Source organism: Falco peregrinus, chromosome 9 (genome assembly GCF_023634155.1).
Source record: "Falco peregrinus isolate bFalPer1 chromosome 9, bFalPer1.pri, whole genome shotgun sequence".
NCBI lineage: Eukaryota > Metazoa > Chordata > Aves > Falconiformes > Falconidae > Falco > Falco peregrinus.
This window is the reverse complement of record NC_073729.1, coordinates 38,757,275-38,772,735: the sequence shown is the minus strand read 5'-3', so window position 1 is coordinate 38,772,735 and position 15,461 is coordinate 38,757,275. Positions and strand designations below refer to the sequence as shown.

The window sequence follows — 15,461 nt, the reverse complement described above, 5'->3', positions numbered from 1 at the left end:
AGCAAGGCCGGAACCCCGCGCCGGCCGGGGCTGGCCGCCCCGCACAGCGCCATCGTGGGGGGACTCGGGGAGGGACAACGCCGCGGCGGAGACAGCCGGAATCGCCCGCTACGTGGCCACAGAAACACCCAAACCCCGCACGGCCAGGCCGCGGCCTTGGGGCGGGAACAGCTCGCCCGGCGCTCGGGCCCCAAAGGGGCGCGGGGCGGACACCGGCGGGGAAGCCAGCAGCGACCCTCGCGGGCGAAGGACGGGGCCGCCCAACCAGAGACGCGAGCATGGCGGCGGGAGGGGCGCAGGCCTCCCGGGCCTCCCTCAGGCCAGGCCCACAGCCCTCCGCAGGCCAGGCCGCGGCTCGCCCAGCGGCGGGGCCCAGTCCCCCGCCCGGCAGTTACCTGCGCTGCGGGTGGGTGCTGTCCTCGTTCGGGCGCCCGAGGTCCAGCGACGGCAGAAACGACTCCCGGTTCCGGCGCTGGCTGTGCTGACGTTGGGGGATGGGCCCGAGGACTCAGGAGCCCTCTCCAGGCGTCTAATCCCCAGATGAACGGCGCCGCTCGGCCAGCTCCGAGGCGGCAGGTGGCAAGGAGCGGCGCGACCGTGGCGGGCAATCCCCGGACCCGGGCTGGGCCCCGGCTCTGGCACCAGCGGCTGCTCCCCGAAATGGCGCCCGCCGCGTCTCGCCGCTCGCAGACTCCGCGCACGGCACGGGGGCGCCCAGCGCACGGCGCAGGGGCTCTCGCGAGACCCAGGGCCAGACAAGGCCCCCCGTGCCCGCCGCCTCTCGCGAGATGTCGTGCCCGGAAGGGGTGACTCAAGCGCTCGCGAGACTTGGGCAGACAGGAGGGGCTGTTATGTGTTTTTGCGCTCTCGCGAGAGCGCTCCCGCTCGCTTGTCTGGGGCTGGGCGGAGGGGCAGAGATAGTGGACGGGTGGGTGGGGTACTCCCTCGCAGTCATTCTGAGGGAGCTCTGCGCCGTCCTTGGGCCAGCGAGTCCCTTTCCTTGTGGCGTCGGAGTGCTGCAGCTTCCACCCGGCCTGTGCCCAGTCCCCCTCCTCCCCTCGGCGCCTCTGCGGGGCGGTGTGGGGCCGCGGGAGTCACCCCATACGTAGCCCAAGTATAACTTAAGTTGTCAGTGACCTGGCATTCTGGTGCGGCTTTTGGTCCAAGCCTCTGCAGGTTACTGGAGCCTTGAAGCTGAAAGGTTTAACTCAAAAAGTAAGTAGCGTTTTGTGAAACAAAACCTGCTTGTCTCATTAACAGTGCTTTTTTTCCCGTGGGTGCCCAGAAAATGTCTCATTTTTATTTAAATTTAATAATATGCAGTAAGTTTTGGCCAATTTTCACCATAGTACAGATAACATTGGGTGGGTGTCCTGTTGAAATCAGCACAAAGTAAGCAATAACGGCTGGGGGGTTTAGGTTATTCCTTCTTTGTCCTGCAAATCTGAAACAGTGTAAAGAGAACTTCTAAATAGACTTTGCCTCCTGAAATTATAACTTTGCTATTGCATATGGAAATATTTAAACCAATTAAGGTGTAAGGACTCAAGCCCGTAGATTTCCGAATGAAAACCTGTTTATGAGAAACTCTTAGGCTACTGCATCATTTAATGTCATTTCTAACAGAGTTCCTGAAATGTCTATAGCTTGAAAAGTTCCAGAAGCTCTTGCACAGTTTCCATGTCTTTCTAAGCCAGGGGTCCTCAAACTACAGCCCTCGGGCTGGATACAGCCCCTCAGGGTCCTCAATCCGGCCCCCAGTATTTACAGAAACACCCCTCCTGCCCCCCCACCCCCCCTGGGGTTTGGGGGGGGGGGGGAAACCAAGCAGCCCCAGATCACTTCCTGCCACTTAATCCACGTGCTGGCCCCCTGTTTAGAAAGTTTGAGGACCCCTGTTCTAAGCTGAACTGGTCAACTTGAGTTTGGGGCAAATGGAAAAATGAGCTGTTCAAAAATAAAAAACCAGTATGACTATAATAGCTATTCCAACCTAATCATGTTTGTACAGTTTGGTTGTAAACAAAATTAACAATTTTCTCACAGGCAAAATGAGGTTTATTGTAGTTGTTCTGGTAGCACTGCACTGGCTGCGTGTCCCTCACTGCACTGCAGTTACTTGCTGCTCCCAGTCAGCCACCCAAAGGTCAGGTCTAACCAGCTCCATGTTCCTTGTTCCCTCATTGTATGATTGTGACTGAAGTATGTGCTTAGGCTCATGTTGGTGTATTTTCCTAAGGGTTTTCTCTCACATTGCCTGTGAAGCCAGGCTCTGGAAGGAGGCCATGGAGGTGTCTTTTTTTGTCTACTCCATGCGCACACCCTTCACCCTCAGCTGATGCTCTGGCAGTGTGGGAGGAAGGATGAACCCAACACACGTAGGGTTGAGTTCTTACAGGGTAGGGGTGGCTAATAAGGGACCTTGACTGGTAGGCAGCTGCACAAGCTCCGTGTCCAGCCCCGACCCTGGTATGTTGTGCTGCCCTGGCTGGCTGGCTGTGGATGTTCAGCTCTGCAGGGCTGATGGCATGGTTGGTATGCCTCTGGCTGGATTCGCGTCTGGAGATGATGGGAGGGCCAGGAGGAAGCTCTCAGTAACACATTTCCCAACAGAAGTTTACTCCCAGTTGTAGACTGGCTTGATCTGTAGGAGAGACTGGCTCTGCAGTGCTGCAGGGGAGACGCCAGCCATGGCTGGTGTTTCTTCATCATCCTTACCTCTACTGTGAGCACCAGGGTGTTCACTTAATGGACTTCCCTGGGCAGGTGCAGGGAATCCGGTGTGGGCGTCGTTCATGTTACCCCGTGCTGCAGATGATGGGAGGCATCTCGCAGAATTAACAAATGCGGGGGGGGTGGGCGGTGAAAAAAAACTGCCGTTTCCCACACCGGGAGTCGAACCCGGGCCGCCTGGGTGAAAACCAGGAATCCTAACCGCTAGACCATGTGGGACTGCGTAGTGTATTTCCCGCACCGCTTCCTGTCTCTTCGTCCAGCCGCGCTGCTCGTGCTGCCTGCCTGCAGAGCGGGGGTGCGCAGGAAGTGCTCCCCCTCTGCAAAGGCTGCGAGAAGCTGCGCTGGGGCGCGCTTTCCCCCGCAGACGTGCCCGAATGAAGTAATTAACCCTCGGGACTGGGGGTGCCAGGGAGGTCCCGCTGGCAAGAGCCTAAGCGGGTTGTGGGGATCGCGATTGCGTCGCGGGAATAAGGGCGTGAGCTGCTCTTGCAGGAGTCGGGCTGCCCACGCTTCATCAAGTTACAGGGGATTTTTTGAACTAAGTGAAGTCGACTGATCTGAAAAACCCCATGAAATTTAGGGTCATCCTTCTCGAAGTTATTAAAATGCTCTTAGTTAGAAGATGAGGATGGAGGCTGACAAAACTGAAGCAGGAGGACATGACCAACGGGAGGATGAACAAATGAAGTCCAGCCTAAAAAGGTACAGAAACTGGGTAACAGCAACAAATGTGCTTCTGTACAAATTCTAGCAATAAAAAATAAGCAGCAATAAGTGGACTACCCAGTTTTGACTGAGAACAACCTTATCAGAAATCGGTGCAAGGCAGATAATCAGTGGGACAGTGCAGTAGCAGGCTACAGGTTATACATGAAGAACCAACTAAATTGTGCTTGTGGTGATGCTGGATGCCAAAGAAGCCTTGTCAATGTGCCTAAACGATTTTAATCTTCCAACATACAACACTGAACCCCTATAGTTAAAAAAATCACATCTTGACGTGGTTTAACGCCAGCCAGTAACTAAGTACCATGCAGCTGCTCACTCACCCTGAGGGATGGGGAAGAAAATCAGAAGGGAATGTAAAACTCAAGGGCTGAGAAAAGAACAACTTAGTAATTGAAACAAAATAAAACCAACAATAACAATAATAACAACAATTATAATGAAAAGGCAGGAGGAGGGGAGAAGAATGAAATCCCAAGGGAATGGAGGAAAGAAAACAAATTATGCACAATACAGTTGTTTACCATCCACTGACTTAGGCCCAGCCAGTCTCCAAGCAGCAATTACCATGCGCCAGCCAACTCCCCCCAGTTTATATACCCAGCATGATGTCCCACAGTAACGAATACCCCTTTGGCTAGTTCTCCCCACCCAATTTCTTGTGTCCCTCCAGCCTTCTGCCTGGCAGGGCCTGAGAAACTGAAAAGTCCTTGAGGTACTATAAACACTACCTGGCAACAGCTAAACCCATCAGTGTGCTATCAACATTGCTCTCACACCAAATACAAAATACATCACTGCACCGGCCTCTAAGAACAGAATTAACTCTATCACAGCTGAAACCAGAACACACAAATAGTTTGCTCTCAGTAAGTTTGCAGACGACACCAAGTTGGGGGGAGCATTGGTGTCCCGGTGGGGCAGGAGGCTCTGCAGGGGGCTCTGGGCAGGCTGGGCCGATGGGCCAAGGCCAAGTGTATGAAGTTCGACAGGGCTGAATGCCGGATCTTGCCCTTGGGTCACACCAGCCCCAGGCAGCTGCAGGCTGGGGGCAGAGCAAAGCCTGCTTGGCAGGAAAGGGCCTGGGGAGGGGCTGGCTGATGTCCGCCTGAACGTGAGCCAGCAGCGTGCCCAGGTGGCCAAGGTGGCCAAGAGCATCCTGGCTTGTATCTGAAAGTGTGGCCAGCTGGTGCAGCCGCATCTGGAACCCTGTGTGCAGGATTGGGCCCCTCGCTGCAGGGGGGATGCTGAGGGGCTGGAGCATGTTCAGAGCTGGGCATGGGGCTGGGGAAGGGTCTGAGGCACAAGGCTGATGGGGGGTGGCTGGGGGAGCTGCGGGTGCTCAGCCTGGAGAGGAGGGGGCTCAGGGGGGACTTTGTTGCTCCCTACAGCTGCCTGGCAGGGGCTGTAGCGAGGTGGGGGTCGGTTTCTGCTCCCAGAAAAGTAGTGACAGGCCAAGGGGAAATGGCCTGGAGCTACACCAGGGGAGGTTTAGACTGGACATTAGGAAAAATTTCTTCATGGAAGGGGTGGTCAGGCCTTGGAGCAGGCTGCCCAGGGAGGCAGTGGAATCACCATCCCTGGAGGTGTTTGAAAAACACGTAGATGTGGTGCTTAGGGGTAGGGTTTAGTGGTGGACATGGCAGTCCTGGGCTAAGGGCTGGACTTGAAGATTTCAAAGGTCTTTTCCAACCTACATGGTTCTGTGATTCTATGGGATGCATGCATTCCGGTTGTCAGCAGCCAGCCTGTGTGTATAGCACTCAAAAGACAAGAACATGTTTGTTGAGTTGGTCTGCTTAGTAGATAGCGAAGACGTTTAAAAAACTAGCAAAGAACAGCTTTCCAAGTGGTTTGCCTAAAGCTGAATACCTGGATGCTGAGAGGAACAGCTCACCTGACAAATCATAGCAAATGCAAACAGGGACATTTGGCATCACAACACTGGCAACCACATGTTCAGAAACTTCTCTCTGCAGTTATGTGGTAGAGCAATGAACTTGGCACTGTTCCCACTGACTTCAGCAGGAGCATGGCTGGTCCTCAAACTCTTGACTGTATGAGAAAGGATAAAAGATAAAGAGTAATAAAACCACTTCTTGTGCTCATCATAGGAGTTTTGGTTATCAGTATGTATTGGTAAGTAGGCAGTTTGCAGGCAGAACTCAAGATACTACCTGAGGGCAAAAGGAATTAAGTTAAAGTTTTAAAAAATCAAATCTGTATTATTTCACAGAAACAATACAGTGAGAAATAACATCCTGCAGATATTTCAGTTGGGGACATCTATAAACAACAAAATAAAGCAAAATTTATATTTTTTTTTTGGTGGTAGTTAAGAAGAACAGGAATAATGGGAGGAAGCTGAGAAAACTTAGGCAGATTATAATGCAAAACACCCTGAGAGGACCTCAGATAGATGTCTGAATGATTGTCCCAGGAGACAACAAGGCCAGCAAGGAATACCCCCAGAAAAGCCTCTGCACTGGTGAGAAATGCTGTAGGCGACCTCGCAAATTCCCATCTTTCTTTTAACTCCCGAGTCCTGACTGTGGGACTTTCCTTCCAGCTTTCTCACAGAAATGGAGATTCAATTAATTTGTCAAAGCTTGTGAGAAAAAAACACCAGACTGCTGGGATAGCTTGAGGAATTACAAGTTCTGTCTGTGGCTTAAAAATAAACTCTGTTCTTGACAACTACCTACAACAACATTACATAGTCTGGCACAAACAGCCACAGCAAAGCCAGGCAGCTCATGCAGCCTGGTGGGAGAGGGAGCAGGGAGTTACAGTGAGGTGGGACAGCTGTGTCAGCACCACTCATGCTGCTGTTTGGGTGCATGTGTTGGTGACAGCTCAGTCTCATGTCATCAGCCTTGGCCACCAGCCTCTCAGCAAGTGTCCTCTGCTCTGGGCAGCTGTCTCTCAGCTCAAGACAGCTGATGGTGGGACTCGGTGGGACTCATGTGGCCAACCCACACAGGTTTGTGTTTTCCAGTGTATTACCTCTTCTGTGAGGGAGAGAGCACCATTGCTCAGCTCATGCATTTGGACAGATTGGTAAATCCTTAGAGGATATAGGTTGAGAGCAGCAGAGCTCTTATCAGACACAAAGAGGTGTGAAAGGCTGTGATAGAGCTGAAGTCCTTTGGGAACCTGTAACTGATATGATGACAGTGACATATGCACCTTATTTTGGAGAGTTTTCATCCCACAGGAATTTTGAAGCAATGCAGGTAAACCTCCACTGTGGACAATTTCCTGACCTTCATGCCACCAGCCTCAAAGTTTGGCTCATAGAAAGTGACCTGGGAGCATGGACTTCCCCTTCCTGTGTATGCCTAGCTTTGGGACAAGGACTTCCCAAGACAACAGAGTTATCTCCCGGCTCACAAGGGACAGGCCCACCTCTATCTTCCTCCCCTGTTCTTCCCTCCTCCTGGCCCATTCTGGTGTGTGGCTCTGCTCCTCCTCCTTGTCCCAGTGCTTGTCTGCTCATCCATCAGGCCATTTCAGGTTACTAGCCTGGCAAAACACCGCTTTTGTTTTGTGCCAGTTTAATGAGCTGATGTGGTTCACTCGGGCTCAGAGAACAAAGACTCGGACCAGTAAAAGGGGCAGGACTTGATGCATGGGGAGCCCTCTGCTCAGTTCAGCCATCTTGCCCACTGCACCCTTCTTTCGCCTGTGAGGGCTTGTAATCATTGCATCTGATGTCCTTCTCACTTTGAAGCTCCCCTCCAAAAAGGCAGAGCTCTCCTTTGCTGTGGGGAGCAGTGGCACCTGCTAGAGCTCATCCCATAGCTTTGTCAGCAGCTGGGGAGCCACGGTAGCAGGGAAGATGGCAGAAACCTCTCCCATATGTTTTTAGTCACAATCTGTTTTAGAAAGCAGGAGAGGAAACAGAGCATTTGCTGCTCCATCTGTCTCCGCATCCCATGCTGCCAAGGTTGGGTTACAGCCAGCTGCTGCTGTTGCCAACTGGTAACACAATAGCATGGCTGCTTACTTTGCAAGGGAGCTAAAGACAGTAAGATGGAAAACATTAGGACAGGATGACTTTAAAAAAGCCCCATTGCAGAACACCTGGCTTGTTATATAAATTTACATCATGCCCACTATAAAGAAACCTGCCAACTGCTGCTTAAAAACATGTATTTTTACAAATAGCCGAGTATCTCCAACTAGCCCTTCCCATAGGACTGTCCTGGGCTTTTTGATACCTTCAGTCAGCTTCAAAACAGAGACAGGGTTAATTAAGAACAGGAATGTTTTTTTCTTTACCTCATACATGCCAAGACGATTTGTTGGAGAGGACTCTCACTGTGCACAATCCAGAGAACTTCAGCCAGCAAGTCTTGCATCCAGGTCAGCCTGGTCCTGTTCAATAAGGTATCTGAGACATTTGGTAGAAGATGTCTGTGTGCTGAAATAATGGAGAATTCACCACATCTGCCTGCTCAGCTCAAACCTCAAGCCCCTTGACACAGAATTACAGATGTGTTGATCGGAAAGGCCTTTGGAGGGCATTAGCCCAAACTCTTGCTTGAAGTGAGACCATCACCGACACTAGACCAGGTCAACCATGGCTTTGCATAGCCAAATACTGAAAATATCTCTCCAGGGGCGGAGATCCCACCACCCATGTGTGTGAACTGTGTCCCTGGCTCAACCTAGCACTTTACATTTCCTGTTGCAGAAAAGAGCTGCCCACAGGAAGAAATCTTGCCCACATGCAGGCACTCACAGTAGTAGCTTGGTGGTAGTTTGGCCTATTTAACATACGGCTTTCACAGTACACAACTTTTTCTGGTATTATTCACTCCCTCAGCACAAGAGTGCACAGAGCCACTCCTGCTCCTGTATGGGGCTCCAGCCATGGGGGCTCATGGTGCTGGGGGCAGTAGGAGGTGACAGGCAAGCTGGAATGAGGTGACAGCATGGCAGCGCCAACCCACCATGCAAGAGAAGCAGAGCAGGTTTGGTGATGGTAACCAAGGTCAGCCACATTTGAGCAACTGCAGACCAAGTTGGTGGGTTGCACTCAACAAGGTGCCGGGCCTGGCACAAGCTTCGCTGGAACGTAGTTCAGGTGGGGCCAAGGGTGAGGACTTTAGTTTTGACGCAGCTCCCGAGCAGAGCAGGGAGCCCCTGGTGAAGAATCTCCTAGCTCATCCTCCCACCCTCAGTAGTACCCTGGAAGGCTGCAGTGGGTCAGTGCTGGCCATAAGCCCAGACAGCCAAATCTTGCCAAGCTTTTCAGGTGTCTACTCCCAGTATCACCAGTCTCTCCTCAACACAGGGTTTGTTCACACCTGACTGGAGCTGTTACTTCCCCCTTGCCTGTATAGGGAGACACTTACCATGGGGCTGGTACTGGGCTGGGCTGGTTCCAGGCTGTGCAGTCCAGTCTGTTAACAGAGGCAGAGAAAGGGCAGTGCCTGCTGGCCCAAACCTGCAGGGCACCATGCTGGCTGCGCTCACAGCGGTAGCACATCTGCCTGGGCGCTGCCCCATCTCCCCAGCCCCGTATCTGCAGGCAAGGCAGTAGCAGCACAATACCGAGCTTTCCTTACCTTTAGCATCCAGTTCTTCCACACCCACAGATAAGGAAGACCCCTCATGCAAGGTCCTCCACCTGCCATTTCCTGACATGGAGTGCATGCACAAGTATGAACATCCACCAGCTGAACAGCTTCATGAGAGGGGGGTGGGTGTATGACTCCAGATCCGGTTTCTTCCACCTGAAGAAATGATATAGGCATGATCTCATGGAGCTGGCTCCTTTTGCAGTTCTTCAGTGCCAGCTGTAGGAAATATCCTTCAGCCAAGAACAGGCAGCAAGGGGATACTTTGGCCTGGAAACACTGATCATACATCTCTTAATTCATCTTACAGTGATTTGTTGTTTACAGCCTCACAATTCATGAAGGCTGTTTCTTCTTGTAGGCAGTGTGGTTTTGTTATTAGCAAAAGAGCCAGGGTTTATAACCCTCTGTTCTCAGACATTGTCGCATCTTTGCTATGCTCTCAGACTATTCAGACACTTCACATTCACCTTCTGCTGCCATCTTTGGTGTATTGATGGTAGGCATCATGACTGGTGGGCTTGATCTCCCGTGTATGTATCACAGAGTAAGCCACCCGCATCTCTGGCAGAGAACCTCCTTGTGTGATTGTATAAGCTACTACTAGTAAAAGTTTTCCCCAGCCTGTGACTACCTGCAGTGTGAAAGCCTCTGAAAAAGTCACTTCAGAGATCCCACAAAAGTTTTTCCCTTAGCTGCTTCAATTTTCCCCTCTGGGATTTCTCTCCCCCTCCCTCAGTCACTGGTGTGGACACAGCTCATGTCCACCAGCGCCCTCTGGCTCTCCTGAAAAGGTGGACCTGCTCTGGCAGCTTTGCACTCGTGCAACATGCAGCCCCACAACCGTCTGTTGTGCCTGGTAATTGAACCCCCATTCACCCAGCTTTCCTCTTCCAGCAGTGGAGATCTCTGCTCCCAGGAGTGTCCTTGGTAGCCAGTGGGTCTGTGACCATACTCTGGTGGGAAGGTTCTGCCTTCTTCGTGGTTTCCTTACTCTTCATTTTAATGCCCTCCTGCTGCATGACGTTGTGCAAGACAGCACGGGGCTGCTAGCCCATGAGTAGGACTGATCTCAGATGTCCTCTGTGTCCTTGAGTGCCTCCAGCTCACCTGCTTTGGCTTGAAAAGAGAGGGAAACTCTCAGCGCACTATGTGCAATATCATGTCCCAAGAGTTTTAGCCGCACCAGCTATGCAACAAAGTTACAGGTTCTCCAGCAAGCCTGCCAGAGCTGTAGGCTGAAAACAGCTTACACATTATCATCAAGCCCTGAATCACACAAAACAAAATGAGAGCATTGCAGAAAACCTGAATGTTTGTTTGGTCCCTCCTGTAGCCAACTTCCTGTGTACTGTGTCAGGTCACTCGTTTTTGGGGGGGGCCTGAAACTGGGGCCTTTGCAATCTCCCCTCTCCCCAGCTTCTGTTTTCAGTCTGTCCAAAGGCTGTTGCTAGCACAGTAATGTCAATCGTGTTAAAATTTTGATACACCAAGTCTGTATCTACAAAAGCCCTTGAACAGAGACTGTCAGGCTGCTATAAGCACTTCCCCAGTATCACTGTTTCCCTCAGAGGACAGATACAGCCTTTACTGGCAAAGGCAAATAATAGCTGCACCTCCACAAGGAAAGCTGTCAATTTAACCTCACTGGAGCTACACCAGCAACTTTTGTTTCCAGTGCAGACCTGGTTTAACTCTTCCTTTCTTTCCCAGCTGGCCTATGCCTCTGTCCCCAAACTGTGCAGCCCTGCAAAGCTCAGCCTTCCCTGCCTGCTCGCCTGCAGCATCATGGGCATCTCCAGCAGCTTCGAAGCCCCTGTGGGGCCCCCCTCTTTCTACCGGCCCCCGCCACATGGAGCCCCCAGTAAGCACAATGCAGCTGTGTGTCCAGCCAGTGAGTGAGTAGCCACGATCTCACTGTCTCTCTATTCGTTCTTTAAAAGTGCACTGGGACTTTCATGTGAATGTCTTCAGATTAAGTTACTCTGAAGTTCTTCAGCAGTGCCAAAATGCCTTCTGTGAGAGAGCACTGTGAGTGCGGGTATCACTCTGTGCAGGGACCCCATGCGCTGACTCGCCTGGGGTGATTAATGAGCTGAACAGACTCATTTCTGACTGTAGCAGAAATCTGCTGCATGGTCTGATACGGGCCAAAAATCACTGTTAGTAGCAAAATTCACTGAGTATCTGCCAAGCCTTGCACCCCCAGCTAAAGGTGTCTGAGGCATCCAGGCAGCTCAGCCCCCAGGATTTGTCTCTGCATGGTGTTGTTCCTACTCTGGAATAACAGGACCCAATAAGAGATTCATTGGGAGCATTGCCATGTGGCAGCAGTCACTGAGATAGCAGGGGCTCTGCTGTGCCACCGCACCAAGTGACATACTCCAAACTGGTGACTGGCAGAAGCTGATCTACTGGAGCTGACCTTTAGTGCACAAATTGTGTATTTGGACTGCTGATGCTGCTGGAGGAGTAGGGCTCACCACCCTTTCCCAAGGCCTCTGCGCTGCTGTTTCTATGTAGACGGTTGACCCATGCATGTGTGGGGGACAAACCTGTCTTCCCACACAGCCCTGACCAGGCTGCTACAGGCTCGAACACAGAAAGTCCCTAGAATCTGCCCAGACAAAGCTGCCGGGGCACGGAAGAGGGCACATCCGGGCAAACGCGGGCGTGTGGCAGCCGTGCATCACGGGCCAGCCTGGTCCCCCATCGTGGGGACAGGCGATTTGCCGGGGCAGCAGCGGTCCGGGTGCAGGGGCGGGCTGCGCCTGCGACCCGTACCGACTCCAAGCGGTCTCGGGCCCCTATCGCGGGGGAAGGCTCCTGGGCCGCCAGGGACGGTGTGGCTCCTGCCGCGAACGACGCCCTCCCTCGCAAGCCTGGGCACGGCAGCTCAGCGCCGCCGCGGGTCTGTAACTCAGGTAACGCTTCAGCCTCCCCGGCACGGAGCTCCCGGCTCCGCGCCCTCCCGCCTCGGGCCGGGCCGGGGCTCTGCGATGCCTGAGGCTTGGCGGGCCCGGGGAGGCCCCGGAACGGCCGCAGCCGCCACCAGGGGCTGCCCTCGGCCCGCGGGCCCGGCCCCCGCGCGTCCCTCCCGCCCCGACGCTGCCCGGCGCAGCGGCCCCAGCAGAGGGACCCGGGGAGCGGCCGGGGGTCCCGGCTGCCGGGCCGGACCGCACCGCCCCCGGGCGGGGCCGGGGTCGGATTTCACATCCTGCCCCGCTCGCAAGCAGAGCGGGCGGCGCTGCCGAGCGGACCATGGCGGAGAGGTGAGTGCGGCGGCCGCGCACCTGTTGAGGCGAGGGGGGCGGGCGGGTCTCGTCTCGTCTCGCCCGCCCCGTCGTGGCCTGCAGGGCTGCGGCCCGGTTGGGGGACGCCACTGGTCGGGGAGGGCGGCAGCCGCGGGGCCGGGCCGGCCCAGCCGCGGGCCCTGAGGGGCAGGTGAGGGGCGGCCGGGCCGGGCCCTGTGGCGGTGGCGGGGCGGGGCCGGGCCCGGTGGCGGGGCCGGGCCGGGCTGGGCTGGGCTGGGCTGAGCTGAGCTGAGCTGGGGCCGGGCGGCCTGTGCGAGGAGCGGCTCCGCCGCGGCAGGTCCCCGGGCCGCTGCGGGGAGCAGCTCCTGGCCCCGCGCGGCTGCACCCGTCCGGCCCCCCGCAGGGCCCGGCTCCCGCGGGGGCACGCCGGCCGCGGCCCAGCCCGTTCGCAGCCTCCGAGCAAGGCGGGTGACTCCGAGGTCTGCTGAGCGGAGCTGGCCCGACCCCGGCCCTCTGCTGTCGGGGCGCTCGGGGTCCGGCGGGGCGGCGGCCGGCAACATCGCCCCCCGGCGGTCGCGCAGGGCTCTGCCAGGCGCCGCTGCAGCCGCGCGGGCGCGGAGGCGTGCCTTCTGATTCTGTGCCTGCCTGGGACCTGGTTGGCAGGCTCCGAGGAGGGCTGCTTGAGCGGGTTGCTCTGCGTCGCTTAAAAAAACCAAACGTGGTGACAAAATGACAGTGTTTTAGTGTTCAAGCACAGGGCTGGCTCACCTGGGATCAGGTAGGGAGCCAGGATCATCTGTTGGCAGTGAACGTGGAGGGACGGGGAGCTGGGCCAGTGTCCCAAGCAGCATCCTGCTTCCGACAAACGCAGGAAGATTTCGTGGCTCCTCTGAATAACCCCATTCAAGGAGAACAAAGTCCTGCTCGCTCTCTACCTTGGCTCATTGGCCAGAAGCGGTTGAATTAAGTTTGGCTCTGCTGGAAGGTATGCTGCACACCGTGGCAGGAGCATGGTCCTCGCTGTGGCTGATGCTAGTTGCTGTTGTGCTGTTTGGCCAGCATTTTTTTTTTCATCCTAGATGAAAAGCTCAAAATGATTTAAAGTTCGATTTAACATTCCTGGGAGCACAGCTCTCCCCCAGAGGCACCAGATTTCAGCTGGCTTTTCACATTCTCTTTGTCTGGTGGAGAGGAGGGAGGACCATGCTGGCATTTTGCCTGGTACCTCAGTGATGGTGCAAGGTGTTAAGAATAATTTTTTCATTGCTCTTATATTTGCAGGTATATTTTTCTCTTCTGTCTCTTCTGTATCTTCTCCAGCAGAACGTGGTTTGAGTTAGTCTGTAAAAGTGTCTTGGGAAGGGAGAGCAAATGTCCTTGAACATGGATGATGGAATACTAGAATTCATCCAGAGCAAAATGATTAGCACAGCAGTGTGCTCTTGGCCTGCTAGCAGCAGCAAGTCATAGTCGCTGCTTCTGCTTGTGACAGCCAAGGGCACTTGGTGCTCAGGGATTGAGGTTGCATGTTGCTCACTTCAGGGGATAAACTGGAAAACCTGACAAAGCCATGTAGATTTGGAGCCGTCATTCTGCTAGCCAGTGTAGAGGAGTACAGTGCTTCTTGCACTGGATTTCAGCATAAGTTTTCCAGCGTGTCCCCACTGACTGGAGTATCTCTTTGATGCTTTTTGGGTCTGGTGTTTGCTGGGTTGATGAGACGGTTTTTTTCCTGTCAGTCAGATGGAGGCTATTTGGAGTGATGATGAGATCAGAGTGGATTATAGGAATGCAGATTTTGAAGCCAGCTTTTTGGTCAGATAGTTCACATGTTTTCTGTATTTGCAACAGGTTTGCTTAGCTGAAACAGATGTCTTGGCCTTAGCTGGAAGCACATAAGCTACAGGGAGATCTAAGTATACTGGCCTGGTATGTTTTGTAACCAAGAGCATTTTATAGTTGCCCTTGTGATGCAAAAGACAGCTTTTGGCCTGACCCTTGCTGGGTCCGCAGCTGAAAACCTCATGAGAGACTTGCATGTTTAATCTACCAACAAGACATGTAGAATCTGGTTTGCTGAACACTGCCCTGCTTTGGGGGTAGAAAAGGCAAATGTGTCCTGTTCAAATGATTTTCCTGATCTGTAGAAAAACGTCATGTGCTGTGGTACAAAGATGAGAGGAGGAGAGACTGAGACTCTGTAGTGAACTGCCTAATGTATAAGAAAATCTTGCAAATTTCAGTGTGTTTGTGTCTGAGCTTTGAGTCATTTCTTCAATCAATTCTGTTATTCTTCTGGGTTTGGCTTCATAGGATTGGATTGGCTGCCTGCTGGCAACCAGGTAAAGTTCTGTAAACCAGGGAACAGTTGAGTTTCATTTTTTTCCCCACAGAGCCATGGAGGAAGAACTATTAGCATCGTGGAAGGACTATAAGATCTGAATCAGCTTTAATAGAATCACTTCTGTAATTAAAGATAACAAAGCATAAACTGCCATGGGAGTCTGGCTTTTTGGCTCATGAGGGTGGGTTTTTTGTTTGTGGGTTTTTTTTTTTCTCCTGGCAGTGCAGTTTAGTAAAAATTCATACTCATGAACCTTTCTTTGCAGTTGTGAAAAGATGTGTCAAAGCTGTATTTCTTGATAGGTAAAAACATTAGTAAGAATAGTACTTGGTTGCCATTTTACCTGTGGAGAAGAAAGCTTTTCAGTTTGGACTTGCAGTTTTAGCAGTATGTTTTTGGCTATTTGCTCATGTCCTGAGGCTGTTTAATTCAGAGGGAGATACTCCAGCCTGTGCCAGAAGTACTGGGGATTGCTGAAGTCCTGTTAGGTGGGTGGGTAGATGGTACTGAGCATACTTGTTCAGTGGGAAACCTCCTGGTCTGGCTGGCCATTTTAATTTGGTTAATACAAAATATAAAGGATTAATGTGCTTCATGTTCTGATTGCAATGAAAACTCTTAATTTTGTTATTGAATCTCAGTATCTTGAGTTTGTTGCATATAGTTGATTCAGATTAGTTAAGGTTTTAATTTGTCTTTGCCTGAATACTATTTCTGTGTTTTTTTCAGAAGCTTTAATGTAGGAACAGGCCAGAATTTCCACACTTCATCAGCCTGCCCTGGAGCTGCTGATTGACTCCTTGTGTCTGCACT

At 52.9% G+C, this 15,461-nt stretch overlaps 2 protein-coding genes and 1 non-coding gene across 16 annotated transcripts in view; 1 reads left to right on the top strand and 2 right to left on the bottom strand.

Moving 5' to 3' along the window:
- Positions 1-706, bottom strand: part of RBM39 (RNA binding motif protein 39) — a 31,864-nt gene extending 31,158 nt beyond the window's left edge. For 5 of the 11 annotated variants that reach the window (XR_008748768.1, XR_008748767.1, XR_008748769.1 and 2 more), the window contains exon 1: positions 396-706. The gene's annotated coding sequence lies outside the window, so the exon portion shown is untranslated. The remainder of the gene's footprint in view (positions 1-395) is intronic. The other 6 variants (XM_055814063.1, XM_055814064.1, XM_055814062.1 and 3 more) reach the window with 2 other exon arrangements.
- Positions 707-824: 118 nt separating this feature from the next.
- The window catches only part of LOC101916624 (rho GTPase-activating protein 39-like), a 67,762-nt gene continuing 53,125 nt past the window's right edge, over positions 825-15,461 (top strand). The window contains exon 1 of one of the 4 annotated variants that reach the window (XM_013297453.3): positions 825-1,215. Coding sequence is in view for 2 of the 4 variants with exons in the window: in XM_055814052.1 (XP_055670027.1) it covers positions 12,312-12,322 (11 nt within the window). In the remaining 2 variants the exon portion in view is untranslated. Of the gene's footprint in view, positions 1,216-11,725; positions 11,975-12,151; positions 12,323-15,461 lie in introns of those variants that run through there. The other 3 variants (XM_055814053.1, XM_055814052.1, XM_055814054.1) reach the window with 3 other exon arrangements.
- Positions 2,881-2,952, bottom strand: TRNAE-UUC (transfer RNA glutamic acid (anticodon UUC)). Its single transcript has one exon. It is a non-coding gene; the product is annotated as a tRNA-Glu (tRNA).